At 40.7% G+C, this 20,924-nt stretch overlaps 1 protein-coding gene across 1 annotated transcript in view; it reads right to left on the bottom strand.

Moving 5' to 3' along the window:
• KCNMA1 (potassium calcium-activated channel subfamily M alpha 1) overlaps nucleotides 1-20,924 on the bottom strand; it is a 1,147,148-nt gene that overhangs the window by 213,390 nt on the left and 912,834 nt on the right. The window contains exon 14 of the mRNA XM_007938677.2: nucleotides 15,596-15,705. Within this exon, the coding sequence (XP_007936868.1) occupies nucleotides 15,596-15,705 (110 nt within the window). The remainder of the gene's footprint in view (nucleotides 1-15,595; nucleotides 15,706-20,924) is intronic.

Genomic DNA, 20,924 nt, shown 5'->3' with positions numbered 1-20,924 from the left:
GCTGATTATGCAGTCTGTTAAAACACTGACCCATGTATCCAACTATAGCTGGAAAAATGCCCTTCTTAATTTATGTCCCATAGAGCACCATTAACATACACTCTTTATGGGGCTGTTACTTTGGGAGCTTAAATTGTTTTAAAAATCTGAAAACTTATGCAATGTTTATTGAGCCATATCACCAGATTAAGTATCTGCTTTTTAACGTAAGTAAAGCTAAATGCCAAAAGATCAAGGAAAATGCTAGTCTTAGCATGGATCACAAAAAAAGCCTAATTTACCGACATCCTCTGGGCAACAGTCACTCTAATTTGGGACGCTGGTGGTTCATACAATCAAGGATCTTAATTGCTTTAATGGACTCAATCCTACTGGTGAGAAGGGGAGCAATGGTTTACATAATAATAGTGAGTTATATCTTGCTAAGGAGCTCTGGTAGTGTAGTGCCAAAGGCACTTGACTGCTAACTAGAAGGCTGGCGGTTCAAACCCACCAGCCACTCCTCAGAAGGAAGATGGGGCAATCTACTTCCTAGTGATACTGCCTCGGAAACCCAAGGAGGGGTTGCTATGAGTCGGATCCGACTCAGACGGCACATAACAGCAACACAACACATCTTGCTAGCTCCTACAATACCATTTTATTTATCTTTTAACTGTTCATTGTGATTTGGGTGAAAGTGTACAGAGTAAATTGGTTTTCCACGTAACAGTCCATACAAATTTTGTTTCATGACACTGATTGCAATCCACGCAACATAACAGCACTCTACCCACTTCCTCCCTGTAGTTACCATTCCCCACTGTCCTTTCCCATCCATTCCTGCCTTCTGAGCTGTATCCCTGAGGAAATGCTGCCCTTTCGATTGCTTCTGGTTGACTGTCCTAAGGAGCAAGTATCTCCCTGTGTTATTTTTCCTCTGAAAGGTGTTTGGCTAACACCATGGAAGTAAGTTCAGGCCTAGGATTGAAGGGTGGCTAAGGGTCGTCATCTCAAGGGTTTGACCAGTCTCTATCAGACCAGTAAGCCTAAAAATAAATAAATAATTAAAAAAATTCACTGTTGTCAAGTCGAATCCTACTCACAACAAGCTTTCCTTGGGTTTTTGAGGTGAAACCTCTACAGAAGTAGGTTATCCAGTCGTCCTTCCAAGGAGTGGCTGGTGGGGTTTGAACTACCAGCCTTCTGGTTAGCAGTCAAATGCCTTAGGCACTACACCACCAGAGCTCCTAGTCTTTATTATTTTGAGTTCTGTTCCACATTTTTCTCCCATTCTATTCAAGATCTCCTATTGTGATCTCTTTCAGAGTGGTTGGCAGTAGTAGCCAGGCACCATCTAGTTCTTCTGGTCTCAGGATCATGGAGGCTGAGGTTCAAGTGGTGAACTAGTCCCTTGAACTGTTGCCATATGTCCCTGATTTTCTTCACTCCTTTCTGCTCCAGACAAGTAAAAACCAATAGTTGCACCATAGATGGCCGGCCACTCGAAAGCTTTTAAGACCTCAATCACTACTCACCAAAGTAGGATGTAGAACAATGCCTTTGTGAAGTATGTTATGCTAATCGACTTTGATGTCCTCTGCACTATGATCCTGAGCCCGTAGGCCCAGCAACCCACTCTCTCAAGGAATTTGGTTATAGCTAAGAAGTTCTCATAATTTTGCCCCATTAGTTCTGCTATATACATGGACATTTTTACAATGAACAAAATGCAATGCACTGCCATGGAGTTGGATCCAACTCATAGTGACCCCTCCCCTTGGGTTTCCAAAGTGGTATCACTACAGAAGTAGATTGCCCAACCTTCCTTCTGAGGAGTGGCTGGTGGGTTTGAACCACCAGCCTCCTGGTTAGCCATCAAATGCCTTAGGCACTATGCCACCAGAGCTCCCGACATTTTTACAGGACATATAAATATGTATGTAGTAATATTATCTGCCAAACGGGAGCTCTGGTAGCATAGTGCCTAAGGCACTTGACTGCTAACCAGAAGGCTGGCAGTTCAAACCTATCAGCCACGACTCAGAAGGAAGATGGGGCAATCTACTTCTGTAGTGATACTGCTTCAGAAACCCAAGGAGGGGTCGCTATGAGTCAGGTCTGACTCGATGGCATTTAACAACAACAACATGGTTTTGTTTGCCTACCCATACCAAATCACCTTTCCTGTCTACTTATGTATCCACTCATAGACTAATGTTTGTTATTAATGATAATGCAGGAGTGTATATGCAATAGTGTTTACCTCTGTTGTCTGTGCAACTATCTGTGTCTTCCTTTTCCTTAGTGATATCCTACAATACCGTTTTACCAACTGGATTAAAAAAGAAGAAGAAGAAGAAAGAAAGGAGCTTCCTAATGCAGGAAAGTCCACAAAATCTCAGTGGCTTTGTGCACATTCCTCAACCTCTCTGGGTGTCAGTTTTCTGAGGAGGAGGTAGATCAACAGATCTTTGAGTTCTCTTCCAGCTTTAAATCCCTAACTACATAACCTTCAAATCTGTCAAAGATGATTCCACATTGCCTTATGGAAGCCTATTTTTAGGAGGCCCTTTAACCTGAAACAAAGAGCTCTGGTGGCACAGCACCTAAGGCATTTGACTGCTAACCAGAAGGTTGGTGGTTCAAACCTATTAGCCACTCTGTGGAAGGAAAATGGGGCAATCTACTTCCATAAAGATTTATTGCCTCGGAAACCCAGTGGGGGTCACTATGAGTTGGAATCGACTCAATGACAGTGACTTTGGTCACTGTCAATATCAGGGTCCTCAGCTTAGAGGAATATCAGGGTCCTCAGCTTAGAGGAATGCAGCAGAGGTGATCTTTGTTGCAGGTTCAATGGGAATGAACAGACAGGTGAGTGAACAAGGAGCCAGGTGTGGTGATCACTTGCCTATTTGTCTCTCTCTGTTCCAGACTGAACTTGTCCAAGGCAGAAAGCATGCCTTGCCTCCTTGGAATTTTGCAAAGTGCAAACAGTAGATTTTCAATGAATGCTGATAAATACATGTATGAATAAATGGGAAGTAGAATCTTGTGAGTTGCTGGAATGATGGAAAAGAGATAAGGTAGTAAGCTAGGAAAGGCTAGGCAAAGAAAGCTTGGAAGTGAGCATTAAAAGAAGAAAAAATACTATAGAGTTGGTTCCAACTAGTAGTGACCCAACAGGACAGAGCAAAAATGCTCCATAAGGTTCCCAAGGCTGTAACCTTCACGAAAGCATACTGCCTCATCTTTCTTTCACAGAGTGACTGGTGAGTTCGAACCACGGACCTTCTTGTTAGCAACTCAGGGCTTAACCACTGCACCACCAGAGCTCCTTCTGAATTGTACACATAATCATGAAACAAGATGTTTCTTCACTTGTCTTATTGGTTAGAACCAGAGAGACTGGAAAAGAAGGGTATAGTAGGAAGTACAGTAATGATATGATCTGGGAATCTAATTTTTACCTTTAGTCTAGTATGCTGAGGAAGAAACCCAAGTCTAAGACAGAGACAGCAATTTATCCTTAAAATCCTCCATAGATCCTGTGACAATGGGTTTACTCCCAAGTATAAGTCTCCAGATTGATGTCCTGAGGTAAACATTTACCTGTGTCATTTAACACTGTTCCTTTTTGTAAAGCAAACTGGGCTTTACCCATCCAGTCCTGATAGTCATTCAGCCTATGCTGCTTTACTGCATGCAGGGCTGCGGTGGCATGAGGAAGCAGCATTAGGGTGAGGAAGGGTATAAGAAGGAAGCAATAAAACCTTCAAAGTATGATAAACAGGGTAAAAGAGGCCATAAGTTAGCAAGGATTTAATTCCTGGTTTCTAAAATAAAATGTCCCAATATGTCCAATACAGGAAGCTGTGGCTGGTTGCAGAAATAATTACAGGGGAATAGAAATTATTCCCCCCTCCCTGAGAAAAATGCCACTTGTCACCATAAGGTCTTAAAGTGGCAATCTGTAATAAAACTGTTGTAATAACAAGTTAGATTGCTTTTTTGATAATTATTAAGTAGAGAAGTACCAAATTTGACAATGACATTATACAAAGCTTTTTTTTTTTTTTTTTTTTACTGCCAGCCTCATCTGTTAACTACAGTAGTTTCAACACAGATGTTCTTGAACAAAGGCTCTTAAGAATTAGAGTCCAACTGTTCCTACCTACCCAGAGGGAAACAAATTGTTCTTGCCATTAAATCAGCCCCCTTGACTGCAAAGATTACTTGCTGGTGTGAAATAAGCATGGAAACCTGAGGTAGAGCTTGCACCTTCTAATATGCTCAGGAAGAACATGCAAAAACACTGTTTGGGGCTGCTCAGGACTACTTATCCAAGGAATGTATGAGGACAGAGGAGGCAGCCCCATCAAGTTCTCCAAAAGCAGCACCACCCAAAGCACCAGCCTTCCTCTCATTATCCAGAGGGACTCTGGGAATATGGAGCCAACAGATGTAATCAGAGTAGATGCTGATGTAAATACTGTGCACTGGGAAACCAGAATTTTAGGATCAAAAGGTTCAAATAAAAAAGATTCACATTCAGGACCTCTGTTTTAAAATGATAGGCTCTAGAAATATAAACAGCTAATTAAAGAAAATTTGAAAGAGTGAGATTTGTAAGACAGCATCAAAATAACAGAAGTGACTTAAAATGTGCTCAAAGACGTTAAGGCTCAGTTTCACACTACCTTTGGTAAGGGGTGGAGTGGGAAGGCTTTAGAACACATCTCTCCAAATTCACACATGCAGTATCTCTACCAGCACACTTAACATACTTAAATTTAAAAAATCAATTATGTTCTTTATATGGACAATTAACATTTGCCTAAAGAACAAGTAAATGTGTTTTTAGACAGCGTTCCTATTATTACTAGTCATAAATGTAAAACAGAGTAAAAACCGTGTGCCTGCCATGAGTATCCAGTACCTACTCCGTTTCCAAATGAACTGCTACCTGATCTATCCCACACCGTATTATTCTGGATGTGCCACTGCCACTGTCCTGTGATTAGGATTTAAGTAGAGTAATGGTCACTGGTTTATTCAATAGCAAGTAAACAGATTATTTATTGGTCATCTTCTGGAGATTTCCGGTAGCACAAATGGTTAACACATGGCTGGTAACCAAAAGGTTGGAGGTTTGAGTCCATCCAGTGGCCTCAAAAGCAAGGTCTTAACACTACCCAAAAAAAAAAAAAAAAAACCCTGTGCAGCACAGTTCTATTCTGCACACACGAGGTCACCATGAGTCAGAATCAACTCAATGGAAACATTTGTTTGTTTCTGGATCCCTACAGCAGAATTAAGGAGCCCTGGTGACTTAGTTGTTAAGCACTTGGCTGTTAACTGAAAGGTCAGTAGTTCGAACACACTACTCTGCAGAAGAAAAGATTTACAGCCTTGGCAACCATGTGGGGCAGTTCCACTCTGTTCTATTGGGTCACTATGAGTGGAAATCGACTCAGGGGCAATGAGTTTGGTTTGGTTTGATAGCAGAAATAGGAGTCTTCAGGTGGTGTCGATGGTTAAGCACTGGATTCCTTACCAAAAGGTTGGCAGTTCAAACCTACTCAGAAGCACCTTGGAAGTAAGGACTGGCAATCTGCTTCTGAAAGGTCCCAGCCTTGCAATCTCTATGGAGTGCAGTTCTACTCTAACCTTGGTGTCACCATGAGTCAGAAGTGACAACAAACAACAGCAGCAACAGAGTAGAGAGATACTAAATATTTTATTAATATCTCCATTCATGTATGTTCAGTCCTAACTATAATAATCTCCAAATAATCTGATGAACAGGGCTAGTCCTTTGAGGAGAAATATTTTTAAAAAAGATGATGCTGGAGCCTCTCCATGAATTCTCCTAAATGCTCATTTCAGCATCAGACTAAAGAAATCCATCATGTAACAAGCAGGTCTGTCTGGTTACTTTTGGTCCCAAGTTCAAATTCTGATGTCTTTCTCTAAAAATCTAATGATTTCATAGAACTCAAAGCAAACTACCTTTAGCTTTCATTGGATAAGAGGCCTAGCTTTCTTTGGATAGTCTTCGATTTCATTTTTAAATTTCTTTAAGCAGCTTCATTTTAAAGATCTTTTCGTGAAACACAGCACAGCTGGAGGATATGGCTTCTAGGTTTAAAGACCCGGAATGCAGGGGAATGAGGAGATGGACAAGCCCCTCCGCTGCCTTCAACCAGCACAGACACATCCCTACTCTCAGCTGGCCCAGGGGACAGAAACCCTGCCCTCCAGCACAGCTTGGCAGATCTGAGCAGAGTTACTCGAGTACCCAGGTATTAACTACTCCACAGCACATCTGAATTTTAACTGCTCTACCAGCTGCAGAGGGACAGAGAGAGACACCATATTTTAAATACATCTTTTGTCCTAATCCCCTCTGAGCTGTAAAACCTGATACAATTAAGCTTTTATATTTTGCAAGTGATGAATGACTGACTAGTATGTTCACTGTGAGATTCAGAACCTGGAACATGGTGTTCTTGCAGTGGCCCAACTGCTGAATGTGTGGTTTCCTTCTGACCCTCCTTCCCTGCCTCCCTCCTCTTCCTTCCTCTCCCCTCTGCCCTCACTTCCCTACCTGGATCCAGGGGACAGCATCTTCACGCTGGCTACTTCTAACCGTAAATATACTACAACTGTTTTCTCTTAAAACAGGACATGTAAAAAAAAAAAAAAAAAAAAAAATCTGATCTGCTTCTTATCCCCATGTAAAGGGGAAATCAATTTATTCTCGCTGGAAAAATCTCAGAGACCTGGATGTTGGAAGACTTCTGTGTGACACTTTTAACTCCCAGACATCTGATTCCCTATCCCTTAGAAGACTGTTTTCTCTCTTTAGCCTCTATCTGAACCATAACCTCCTTCCAAGGTACAGCCTAAGTGCCACCTCCTCCAGGAAACCATCTCTGGTTACCCCCACCAAGAGGGGGCTCTCCCCATATCTCTCACCCTCTGTACCCATCTGTATGCTTTTAACAAGCACTGAACAGCAGACTTTTATCTCTACCTAGGGTTTGGTACTTTTTCCTTCAGCCAGACTGTACACTCTCAGAAGGCAGTCACCAACGGGAAACAGAGTTATTTACTTGGCATTTGTAAGTATTGCTAGTGATCTTTCCATGTTCATACATCAGAGGTGGCACCATGGCCTGGCACAATGGTGCAAATATCCCAAGTTCATTAAATATCTGGTTGATGGATGGGAGAATACACTAACGAGTAAAAGTAAATATAGTTTGGAAATAGTGCAATGTATTTTCTGCCTGTATGCTCACATTTGTATTTGATGTTGTAGGATAGAAGGCATTGGACAAGGAAATGTAGAGAGAGAAAAAATGGACATTAATTAGTACTGAGAGAAAAGTAGCAGTATTTCTATTCTAGAGATGGGAAAACTGAGGGTAAACGCCAAGTCCAAAGTCAGCCAGCTGGTCGCTGTCAAAGAAAGGAGGTATGCAGAAATCAAATAGTTTGACCAAATCATATATCCAGTAAGTGGCCCCATCTGGTGTGTGACCTAAGCCTTTGGACCTCCATAGCACCCTCACTCCTACCACATCCTACTGTGAGAGCTGCTTAAAAACAGGACCCTTCAGCAGTGACCATGGCCTGTCAGCTCTGCCTTTAGTTCCTGCAAGTTTGACACTCACCACCTGCACCTTCCATAGTTGCCTACTAAGAATGAGGGGGAGGGACTGAGGGGGAAAATGGAGTCACTGGTTCTCTGGTGTCCTGATAATGGGCAGCACTCTCTCCTTCCTTCTTCAGATCCCAGAACTCCTTTTTCTTGCTGTTACCACCATGCAGACTAGTGGGGTAGGGGTGGGAGTAGAGGGAGGATCCAGGTATGCAAACCAAAGGCTACTTTTCAGAAGGATTAGCAAAGCTCCCTCCACAAAAAGAAAAAAAAGAAAAAGAAAGAAAGCTCGGGAGCTGCCTGCCCTTAAAGAAAGTTCTCTCAGCCTCTTGGGAAAGGTACAGCATACCCACCATCATCTCCACTAAGGCCAAGAGGTGTTTCCAAGGGCTGCTTCTTGAACTGCCCTTGCTTTCCTCTACCTCTCTGCAATTAATGTTTATCCGTTTTTCCCAGCCTGAAACTGCTTTGAATTCCCCAGTGGAAAGCGAACCCAAAGCATTAAAAGGGCTTCAGTAGCCCCATATACTGATTTGGATTAGGCATGGTGGGAAGAGGCAATCAATGGTTTGTCTGGGGTAGCAGAGTGTAGACTCATTCCTATGTCCCTGGAGACTGTCAAATACCCTGTGTGAAAAAGGAACGACTAGGAAGACACTCATACAAAGATTCAAACCTTAACATTAGCTCCAGACCCTGGCAAGATGTGGCCCACCTATGATTCTATGACTAGGCTGAAAGCAGGGAGAAACATTCCAAGGACTGGGCCCAGAGAGGGGAACAAAAGGAGCATATTCCAGAGTGTGGTGTGAGGGGTGGGGCCAGGTGAGGATTCCTAGTCATCAGGGCTGGAATCAGAATGCTTGGTTTGCTTATAAAAAAAAAAAAAAAAGCAAATTTTTTTTAGCTTTACTTCAGATATGAAAATCTCTAGAGATAGAGCCTAGACACCTCTCCAGTTAATATATGCTCCAAGAGATTCTTAATTTGTCAACTTTCACTTAGCACCCACTCCAGGACTCTCCCAAGAGCACAAGGGTCCCAGTGTTTAAATCTTGGCTCTGTAACTTGTTTTCTAGGTGGTCTTGAAAAGGGTGCCTAATTCCTCTGAGCCTCAGTTTCCCTGCTTATAAAACAAGGATTTGAAAAAAAAAAAAAAAAACACTGCCATCAAGTCGCTTCTGACTCATAGTGACCCCCACTGATTTTCCAAGATGGTAAATCTTTATGGAATTAGATTGCCCTATATTCCTTCCATGGAATGGCTATTGGGTTGGAACCACCAACCTTCCGGTTAGCAGTCAAATGCCTTTGGCACTGCGCCACCAGAACTTCTTAAAACAGGGATTTAAAAAAGCAAACAAACAAACTCACTACCATCAAGTCAATTCCAAATCATAGCAACACCTCTTTGGGTTTCTGAGGCCATATCTCTATTGAAATAGACTGCCTAACCTTCCTTCAGAGAAGTGGTTGGTGGGTTTGAACCACCAGCCTTCTGGTTAACAGTCAAGTGCCTTAGGCTCTACGCCACCAGAGCTCCCAAAACAAGGATTGTGATGTTAATATAAGCTTCAAAGAATGTTGTAAAGATTAGGTGAGAAAATGTATTTTGTAAGATTTAGAAATGATGTGGATTTTGTCTAAGCCACTTCTTGGAACAATAAGCAAAGCTACCAAAAAAAAAAAAATCCATTGATTCCAACTCCTGGTGATCCCACGTGTTAGAGAGCAGAACTACTCCATAAGGTTTCTTAGCTTCTGTCTTTATGGAAGGAGATCACCAAGCCTTTCTTCCGTGGCACCACTGGGTTGATTCAAATTACCAACCTTCAGGCTATAGTCAAGTGCAAAACCGTTTGCACCACTTGATAATTTGCATGGTGCCGTTAAAAGGTTGGTGCAGCAAAGTCAAGGAACATGACTGCTGAGAGCCTCACTAGAACAAGAGAGATAATCTCTCCAGTTTGAAATCTGTAAAAAGCCTGCCTTGAGGTGCCTTATGTTCCTCCTGACTCTCTCCCTCCTCCCTTCCATTCTCCCAGGAAACAACTTTAAATTTCACCCACTTATCCTGCCCCCTTTTCTTCTCATAGAGTAAACTACTCCCAGCTTCTGAGAAAACTCCAAGCGCTTTTGTGTGGATTTCCCACCCTGCAAGGGGCATCCTGCCAGCCCAAGGGAAGAGCGAATTTATTCCTTTTCATGCTTTAAGATGTTATTTGCTGCATATTGTTTTAGTGCAGCACATAATTACAGAAACTGCTCTGAAAATCTGTATATTTTATCTGTGCTTTATTATACCCAAAATATTCCCCTACACTTTTTCTTCTACATGAACCAGTTTAAAATATATTTTGGCATCCTTTATGTCATCTTGAAATTGAATAGCCAATTCTTACTGTAATGAAAATACTTATGCGCCAGCCCGGTGATATACAACACTAAACTCTAATTACGGCTGTGCTTTAATTAACCTGAATTGAAGAGTGTTATCATTAAACTGCTGGTAACTTTGAGTTATAGCTTTTCTTTAATTTAAAGTAGAAAACACAGATAATTAAGCCTCCAGATAATCAAATGCTTGAGGAGAGCTTCAATGTTTTGGGATGTTCCTAAATCTCATTAAATGTCCTTTCTTTATTGATTATTTCTACCTCTGCTGGATCATTGTGTTAAACGAATAATAGCACTAAGTTGAACACATTCTCAGTCACATGAAAAGTATTTGGTGTGTGGGTGGGGGGTGGCATTCCACACGCTGTACTGAACAGATACTAAATTCTCTGACAACAAGGATGGTCGGAGGGACTTTCTCCTCCTCAGAACATGTTGTTAATATGAAAATTAATCAAGGGAAATATCCACAGCAGTCACTAGTTCTCAGTACTTTAACAGCTCTGAAGACCAGGGATGTATTACCTGATGGGTCAGGGCAAACTGATGTCTTTGGGGTCAGGCCTGTGATGTAAATGTAAATTTGGCCTGACCAAGGCAACAGGGCTGGGAGGTACCCCTTCCATATAGAAAAGGGGAGCATGGATGCCTCATCTTTAGTAGCCACTATTAAAAAAAAAGGCAGTTGCAGCCAATTAGAACTCTGTAGCAATATAGATCCAGAGTGGCCACACTGGATATTCAAGAGAGGCAAGGTATCGAGTTCTACGTGAAACATCACTGTTTTGAAATACTGGCAACCAATTTTTAAGAAAGTAATTGCCTAATGCATTTGACTGCTAACCAGAAGGCTGGTGGTTCAAAGCCACTAGCCACTCCTCAGTAGGAAGGCTGGGCAATCTACTTCCATAGTGATACTGCCTTGGAAACCCAAGGAGGGGTCGCTATGAGTTGGGTCCGATTCCACGGCACATAACAACAACAACATGTGGGCGAATATCTGAGTTAAATTTACTCTGTGGGTATCCCAGTTGCAGCCTCTAGTGGGAGCAGAATCATTTGTTGCTGTCTCCTTAACTCCAGTTCATAGCCAGGAATCCCACCTGTATCACAGCACTGTGCTCCATAGGGGTTTTCAATGGCTGGTTTTTCAGTAGATTGCCAGGTCTTTCTTTGGAGGTGTCTCTGAGTGGACTCAAGCCTCCAACCTTCTGATTAGCAGCCAAGTATGTTAACCTTTTGTACCACCCAGAAAACCTCTCAGTTAACATTCATAAAATGAAACACCATGGCTCAAGGAGGAGAATAAGAGAAACAGAGGGAAAGAAAGAGCTGGTGAGTTTTCAAGGGAGCATTCATGTTAGACGTAAACACCAATCAACTCAGTGAAACTCAAGAGGCAAGGAAGAAGACTTTGCCCACTCCCCTGGCTCATGGCCCCACCACACTGAAACCTCCTCCAGTCATTGGCAGCTCTGTTGTGTAACGTTCAGATCCCCCTCATTGAATGTATAAGGTCTCAATTCACTTTTTCTAGAGTTAGTTTCTGCTATAAGCTTTCCCAGGCATGCCAACCTCAAAGGCAAAGAAAATCCCCTGGGGCAGCCTTGGCATTCCAGGACCCAGAGCCTATGAAAGGTTAACTTCTACAGCAGAAAGAGAAATAGCTCTCAAAGAAAGAATGCAGGGAAGCTACAATAGGACATCCGTTTTCAGAAAATAACTCTTTCCGAATCAATTACCTATTCACTTTTCCAGTCCATTTAGCATTTAAACTTTTGCTTAGAGACAGGGTAAGAAATTTCAGTAAACAGCCAAACCATTTTGGATTGCTTAGGGTTTGGGCCCAGGGACTGACAGGGTGCACCTGCTGTGTTCACTGATAGGAGTCTCCAGGGAAACACCAACCTACCAAGCACTCCATCCCCTCTCGGCTCCCTGCAGAACAGGAACTTTGATAGAAAGGTTCCCAAGAGCCCCCAGGACTATCTTTTCCTTCAGTGTAAAGGACATTGTTTTGTTTTAATCTCTTCAGACTTCCCTTTTCAGAAGGTGAGTTTAGCTTCTAAGTGTGCAGGGAGCCCCAGGATACAAATTTTCTTCTTCAACCATATTGGGTTCCCAGATCCCTGTTTTGTCCAAGTTTCTTTCTTTCTTTCTTTGTGATTTGGGTGAAAATTTACAGAGCAAATTCACTTTCCATACAGCAGTTCACATATACTTTGTCTCATGACACTGACCACAATTTACCACAATGCAACAACTTCCCTCCCACTTCCTCCTGATAGTTACCTCTTCCCTGTGCCCATCCCTCCATGCACCCCTGCCCCTTGAGCTCTTTCCCTGTGCATACACAGACCTTCTTTCTCCCATGATTGTTCTCTCCAAGGAGTGCATCTAATTCAAGTAAATGTTCAACTCCTATGCCTGCTTTTGTTTGGCTGGAAGCCACAGGTGTGGGCTCAGCTCCAGACCTTAAGGGCAGCTAGAGGCCACAGTCCCAGTGGTTCCACCAAGCTCTATGAGACCAGTAAACCTGGTCCCCTTTTTTTTCTTTTTCAAATGATTTTGAGTTTTGTTCCACATTGTTCTCTTTCTCTATCAAGGATCTCCTACATAGACCGACTTCCAAGTGGGTGACAGTGGTAGCCGGGCACCATCTAGTTCTTCTGGTCTCATAGTCATATAGGCTACAGATTGCATGGTGTACCATTCACTAGGACTAATTTTTTCCATGAATCTTTGGTTTTCTTCATTCTTCTCTGCTCTGGATAAGGAGAGACCCATTGTTGCATCTAGATGGCTGCTTGCAGGCTTTTAAGATCCCAGTCACTACTCGCCAAATTAGGAGGTGGAACAATGTTTTGTGTAGTATATTATACCAATTGAGCTTGATGTCCCCTGTGACTATGGTCCTGAGCCCACAGATTCAGCTACTCAGTCTCTCTGGGTAGCTGGCTGTGATCAAGAAGTGACTACAACCTCGTCCCTTGTCAGCTCTACTATACACCTGGAAATTCTTACAGATCATACAAATACACTTACAGGACCATTGTCTGCCAGTCCTATACATGGTCTTGGGTACACTACCCACTTCACAGACATATCTAATAGTTCATCCACCCATATACCCATGTTTGCCTTCACTGACAATGCAGTACTATATGTGCAAAAGGGTTCATTTGTCCAAGTTTCTTATCAGTGTGGTTGAGTTGACCAAATCCTTCCCTAAGTGGCTAATTGATCAGACTTAGTGTTTCATTAGGAGCTCTGGTGGCACAGTGCCTAAGGCATCTGACTGCTAACCAGAAGGCTGGTGGGTTTGACCTCCTTGGAAGGAAGACTGGGCAATCTACTTTTGTAGAGATATCACTTCGGAAACCCAAGAAGGAGGTTGCTATGAGCTGGAATCAACTCGACAGCAGTGAGTTCTTAAGAAGCTCTGGTGGTGCAGTGTCCAAGGCATCTGACTGCTAACAAGGAGGTTGGCAGTTCAAACCCACCAGCTGCTCCAAGGAGGGAGGATGGGGCAACCTAATTCCATAAAGATTTACCACCTAGAAAATCCAGTGGCGGTTGTTGTATGAGTCTAAATTGACAAGATGGCAGTGAGTTTGATTTGGTTTGGTTTAATGTTTCATTGGTCCCAGGGAATTTGTGTTTTAATAGAAGACAAAGTCCCCGGTTAGCTTAACCCCAACATCTGAGATTCTGTGTAGAGAATGTGAGGCATCACCACATCTCACAGTAGAAGTTTCTTGGGTCCAGAACAGCTGAAACTGCTGAGGTCATAACCCAAAGGGGATTCTCTATCCTACTTTGAGGGGCTATGGCTACCCCTTGTTCTGTCCTATCTTGCTCAGCCAGCATAAGAAGAAGGAAGCCTTATGTCAGGGGCTAAATTGCTAAGAGTTTTTTTCTAGGCTTCCTTCTGCACATCTGGTTCTGCATTTCCTCAGAAAATTGCAAAAGCACTTTTTAAAATAATTCATTTCATTTTTGTTGTTGCTTTTGAGAAAACATAAAGCAGAATATACACCAGCTGAACAATTTCTACATGTACAATTCAGTGGCACAGATAACAGTATCCGAGATAACTATTCTTACCCTTCTTTTCCTAGTTGTCCCTCCCTCATCAACATAAACTCACTGCCTCCTAAGTTTCCTACCTAATCTTTGCAGTTGCTGCTGTCAATTTGATCCCATGTAGGCAGTTTTTAGAAAAACACAATGCTCAAGGCAGGCATTCTTTACAAGTCAAGCTAAACTACTGTGGGGTAGTGGTTAAAGCATTTGACTGCTAATCAAACAGTTGGAGGTTTGAACCCACCAGCCACTCTGTGGGAGAACGATGAGGCACTTTGCTTCCATGAAGATTTACAGCCTCGGAAACTCTATGGGGCATTTCTATTTTTTCCTAAAAAAGCGTTTGGTCTCTGTGAGTCAAAAGTGACTCTATGGCATTGAGGTTTTTTTTTTTTTTTTTTTTTGCGGGGGGGTATTGTTTGGTTTTAAGAAGAGTTCAGGGGATATTTTGGTTTAAGGTTTAAAAATTATCTCAGGGCAATAGTTTCAGGGGTTCAACCAGCCTCTATTGCTCTTAAATGTCTGGATTCTATGACAGTTTGAAATTCTATTCTGTATTTCTCCCCTTTTGATCAGGAGCCTTCTAAAGAATCTTTGATTTAAATGTTCAGTAATGGTAGGTGGGTACCACCCAGTTCTTCTGCTCTCGTGGTAGATGAGGCAGATGTGCGTGGAGGAAATTAGCCACACATTCAATTTCCTGACTTTCCTCCTTCTTCTGTTGCTCTAGGCAAATAGGGATCTATGATTGTAACTTGGATGGCCACTTGCAGGCCTTTCTGGCCCCAGACACTACACACTGAACTAGGAGGTAGAAGAGAAGCATTAAACGTATTATTAGGCCAATTAATTGGGATGTCTCATGATACCCTGACCCTAAACTTCTAAACCAAGGAATTGAATCCCATGAGGTATTTGGTTGTATATAAGCATTCTTAGCAACAACTTTTTTTTTTTTTTGGGGGGGGGGGTCACTGTTATAAATATATCTATCACACAATTTTAGCAATTCTTCTTTTTAGAGGTGTACACTGAATGGTTCTATCTCAGTGGCTTTTATGATGTCCCTTTATGATCTGACTTGATTGGAAAAGAGATTAAAATTCCTTTCATCAAGGGCCTGGCAAGATTCGTTTTTGCCCTGGTAAAATCACAGAGATGTGGGTTTGTAACTGCCTTCATAAACATGGCTAGGATAAGTGCAGTTAATGTGTTAGTCCAAAAGGTAAATCAAAGCCTCAGGTTATCAAGCCTAGAGGAGAAAGTGGGACCAGTTGAAATCCCCTAAGCAGGACCCAGGTCATCACCTGCCTTCCTGTTCACAAATCAGACTGAGCACATGGGATATTCTTGGCAATTGTTGAGGGTCCCAACTGTACTGGGCAGACATAGGTTGTTTCCTGCTAGGGACAGGCTAAGTATCACTGAGCGGTAAAGAGGACACAGTTAATGGTCACTTACTCACAAACAGTAGGGAAGGACAGACCCACGAAGGCACTGGAAAGATATTCTGTGTACATTTCATTTGAGACTCCTTCCAAGTAGTATTTCTGCCATGTGTCTTCCTCAATCTAAAGGAGAAAAGTACAAGAGGAGGATTTAAAATATGACAGTAGGCTGCAAAAGGAAACTTGAGTTACACTATCTGGCAAACAAATGAAGGCGGTGGTTAAGTGATGATGACCCTGCTCAGCAACCAGGAACACAGTCAGGTCATCCACATGAAGCTTTCCAGGACCCCAAAATCACAGGCTAGAAGTACATCCTCTCTACGGAATCACTTCTTTTTTAATTCATGATTGTCAACAGTGTGGAGATATGGACACTCACATAAGATACTGGTTGGCAGGTAAGTGGATGCAGCCTTTCAGAAAGTAATTTTGCAATGGTTATCAAAATTTGTAGAAGTACACAGCAATTGTATTTTAAGTATTCCCAGAAACATTTAGACAAGTATACAAAAATATACATACAAGAACATCCCTTCGATCCATAAAAAATCAGAAATAACCTAATTGCTCACCACAAATGGCACATTTATACAATGGAATGCTGAGAAACAAAAATTATGATGAATATGTATATGCATAGGTATATCTATGTATGTATGTATGTATGTGTGTATATTATATATTCACAAGGAAATTATGTAAAAAGATACATTACAAAATCATTTGTATAGTCTGATCTTATTTTTTAAAGAAATACCATATAATGTAAATGATTATAAAGCCATAGAAAAATCAGGAAAGCTTTGTATTAAAACACTAACAGTTATCCCTGAATGACACTTTTTTTTTTTTTTTTTTCAGTAGATATCTGTATTAACTGAGACTTTTATAATGGGCCTGCCAATATTACAATGAAATGATAAAATCTATTTCCAGTTTTGGAAAAAATACCACAAAAAGCAAAATATAGTCTCAGAAAAGTCTTGTCCCAAACTTCATTTATATATACATAAATTCTAATTAACAAGTTCAGTTGGTTTTCCCGATTCTCTTCATGTTAACAGCTTCTAGAAGGATTTTAAATTTGAATCAGTATTTAAAAAGTATAAAAGGGAAACAATGAGAATGGTGAACCTCTCTGGGTACTTGAGTATCTCATGGGATCTCCTGAAGGAAGGCAGGCTGTGTGTCCTCTGGGTTCATAAATCCTTAAGTTACTGCCTCCAAGGCTGTACTTGCCAGGGGATGTTTAGGTAGGGGAAGATGAGAGGAAGCTTCCCAGTCAACAGGAAGTAGCTCTGTGCAATTTCTGATGCTGATCTTATCTTAAAAGGTATTTTTCCTATGGCTCATCAGTCAGTTAACCGGTGGAAAAAGGATGATTGAATTCGAAGGAAATGAGAAGAGAGTGGACAAAGGCACATCACACACTAGATGACACCCTGAAATACAAAATCCGGGAAAAACGTAGAAATAAACTGAATGCTCACTGCCTCTATGCTATTGTCTGCTTGCTTAGCCTAGGTCATTAAAGTATATGGGTTAACCTCATTAGTTTGTGCTGCTTCTAACCTACTCCTGCACATTAGACACTAGCTATGCAATACTGCTGGGTATATGGGCTGTTTATCTACAAATTGGTTTTCCCCAGAGTGGGGTCTTTGTTTTTTTTTTATAAAAAAAAAAGTCACTTAATTATTTCTTTTGCTAAATTGTATGACTTGAAAAATTAACTGCAATGTGTTTAGTTGAGCACAAACTTCTTAATTTCCCAGAACTGTAATACTTCACTTTTTTTTTTTTCAAATAAAAGGTACATTTCACTCTATGAGTAAGGGTCACTAATCCTAACTAACTGGAAGAAAGTCTAGGCTGCATTCATGAAAATTTTAAAATAGGGAATATTTTGGAACCAATATTAACATAATTTGTTATATGTAATACTATGTAATTCTATGTGAAGCATTACCAAATATAAATCCTAATAATGGGGCTATATGGCCAAATGGATTCTTCAAGTGGAAAAATTCAACCTATCCTTTTAGACAGTACAGACGTTCTTTTTATAAGGTGTCACTTATCTTGTAAATTTAAATATCGTATCTGATTTTCTAAGATGATGAAGAGATGGACCTTTATCTCAATTATTATCAATTGTTGGTAATGTTCCTCAATAAATATGATTTTAATAAGATTCTTTCAATTATTTTCTGGTGGCTTAGTGACTAAGGCATTTAACTGCTAACCAGAAGGCTGACGGTTCAAACCCACCACCTTTCCTTGGAAGGGAGGTTGGGCAATCTACTTCTGTAGTGATACCACCTCGGGAACCCAAGGAGGGGTCGCTGTGAGTTAGATCCGACTCCACGGCAGTGCGTTCATTTTGTTATGGTTTAAGAAAAGGAGCTCTGGTAATGTAATGGTTAAGGCATTTGGCTGCTAACCAAAAGGTTGATGGGTCAAATCCACCACCCCACTGTGAAAGGAAGATGAGGCAGTTTGCTTCTGTAAAGATTTACAGCTTTGGAAACCCAATAGTGGTTGCTATGAGTCAGAATTAACTCAATGGCAATGAGTTTGGTTTGGTTTGGTATGTCTTAATGAAGCTGCTCATTAGACCAAATTTTATCACTAAACTTTTTAAATATGTAGGAATAGTTTCTTTATAGGGTAACATTCAAGTTTGTTTTCAACTTAGCACAACTTGGTTGTTTCATTGATTTATTCAGGAAATATTTACCTAGCATATTCTGTATCTTAGGACTTGTTCTAGTTGCTGATTAAATCTTATTTTAAACTGGTATTTATTTTCCCATACTTCATCTCAGAAATTTAAAGTAATTAATTTAAATTGGAAAATGCACGAGATAGATCTGACTTTCACTGATTTCTCCACATCGCTTTTCCTGCAAATCTGCCCTTGCAGTTGATATGAAATGCTTGAGGACTGAAAGTAAAATAGCTGGAAAAAAATGTACAGAACGTTGCTGGCAAGGAAAATGTCTCTTCCATTTCCATATGTAGATTCTCAGATGGTATCATAATGTTAGGTATAGTAGTACTGAATTGATGATATGAATGTTGAGGAGTTTAAAACCATCATCACAGCCTTTTGTTTCAGATTTCCAAATCTTTAAGACTATTTCCATATAGATTGTCAACATGTTTTTGAAGTTTTTAACAAAGGCATTACATACACACACACATAAAATTGCTAATTTAATAACATCACATACTTCAAAAACCATTCTTATAGCATAAAAGAAGAGAGTTGGTATTTACAACAAATACTGAGACCCTTTCATCTTTAAGGGCAAGAATGAAAAGTTGTGATATTAGGACAACTGTTGAAATAGGCCATTCACATCAGGAGAAATATGTAGAGGAATCTAGCATTTTGAAATTGTAGAAACATACTTCAACCTTCATGCCAAGCCAAAGGTTTAGATTATCACCTCCTATGAAGGTTTACCTTTCTCAGTCTCAAGCATGGCATCTTTGAAAACACAAAATCAAAAGTGTACTTTCCTTTTACCTTTGTTGGTAGTCACGCAATACATTCTTAGGATAAGAAAAATCAGTGTAAAATACATTGAGTTAAAAACAAACGTGTTTAAATCCAGGGAAAATGAGGAAAGCTATCTGGAAAGAACAGGAGGAGATATTGTTTTAATGATTCCCCTTTTATAGGTGACAAAACAGAGGCACAAAGAGGTTAAGTAACCCATTCAAGGTCCCCAAGCCAACTGGTAGTACAAAGAGGATTTAGAGTTCAAGCTCTTAACCACCCCTACAACACACTTTGGTAGAGATGACAGAGTAGATATCTAGGAAAACAGACTTTGGCTGCTAGGGGGACAGGCAGAATTTGCTCTTATAAGTATTTCAATGGATAGCGCATGATTGGTCAGAGTTTCGTTGTGTTCTACATAGGGTTGCTATGAGTTGGAGCCGAGTCAATAGCATCTAACAACAAGAAGTAACTAAATGGAAAATACCAGAACAGGAACTCATCAGGGATTCAAAAACTCAAACTCTGAAGCCCATGACTGTGTGAGGTCAGTGAGGAATAATACTGATTTTGAGTCCCGCTGAAAGAATAGTTCACATCTTATCTCAGACTGTAATGACATCATTCCTAACATAGACAATGGAACCATCCTAGCCTACACCTTCATTCCCAAAATAGACCATGCTGCTCCCCACATCTGTGTTGCCAATGTAGTTTTAATTGTAACATGAATACACACTTCCCAGCAGAAAGATGGAGAAATAGGACCAAAATGACTTAGGGAAAGGTGCCAAAAATTAATTTTCCAGCCATTCAGCAATCAGTCAAAGGCAAAGTATTTCCTGAGGCAGCAATTTATCCTTTGGCTGTCACATCAAACTCCAGCTGTTTTAGAAGAGCGCCTAGTAAACCAAGCAGGCAATGTCATCATAGACTTGCAGATCTTGAGTGAGAAAAAGGAACTGAGCCACTGTGCTATCTTGTCCACGCCTCTCATTTTTTTTTTAAATCTATCCTTCATTATCCAATTTTTCAGCCAGCCTAGTTTAACCTCCCCAGCAAATGGCTTTACACCAATCCACGGGCAGATGGCTGCACCATCAAATATACCTTCCAACTGGAAACATCAGCCTTGGCTCCAGGGGAAGTAACACCTTCCTGATCCCACATTCTGCGTGTGTTACTGATGGAGGTCAGTAACGACACTTTTTATTTATTTATTTATCTATTTATCTATTTATTGCTTCCTCTGATGACAGCGAAACTGTGTTTCTCTAATGCTAACAGCTCAATGAACGTAAAAAAAAAAAAAAATCAACTCTCCTGGCTGGTTGCATGTTACAACCACAGTGATTTCTGCTCCCACTAAAGAATCTGAATAAACGTGCTGATTATAGCCAAATAATTTTGCAAATGTCCATCTTTACCTCCAGAGACATACAAATAACTTTGAAGATGATCATATACCAATCCTTATTTAATTGAAAACAAGTACACAGTTTTATTCCAAATATAAGCTGTATTGTGTACATCAAAAATAAAATTAACTAAAAGGAAATTATAAAAACCAATGACCATTATGTTAATAGCTGCAATAAGATGAGATGAGTCGTAACGTACACACATTTGCACCTAATTTTGCCCAAAACTGGTAGAAGGAGGTTAGTGTAGTAGGAGATATTTATTTTATTTACCATTAAAAAAAATGATCCTCAGTTAATATTCTTCCTCTAAAGAGACAAAATTCTAAATCATATAAGTTCTTAATAAGAATTAATTAACCACATCTGAGTAAATATTTGTACATATGAATTACACAATAAATTGC

Source organism: Orycteropus afer, unplaced genomic scaffold (genome assembly GCF_000298275.1).
Source record: "Orycteropus afer afer isolate SDZICR_OR568_19922 unplaced genomic scaffold, OryAfe1.0 scaffold00052, whole genome shotgun sequence".
Lineage (NCBI taxonomy): Eukaryota > Metazoa > Chordata > Mammalia > Tubulidentata > Orycteropodidae > Orycteropus > Orycteropus afer.
The sequence above is the reverse complement of the archived record's forward strand: the minus strand, read 5'-3'. Positions and strand labels throughout refer to the sequence as shown.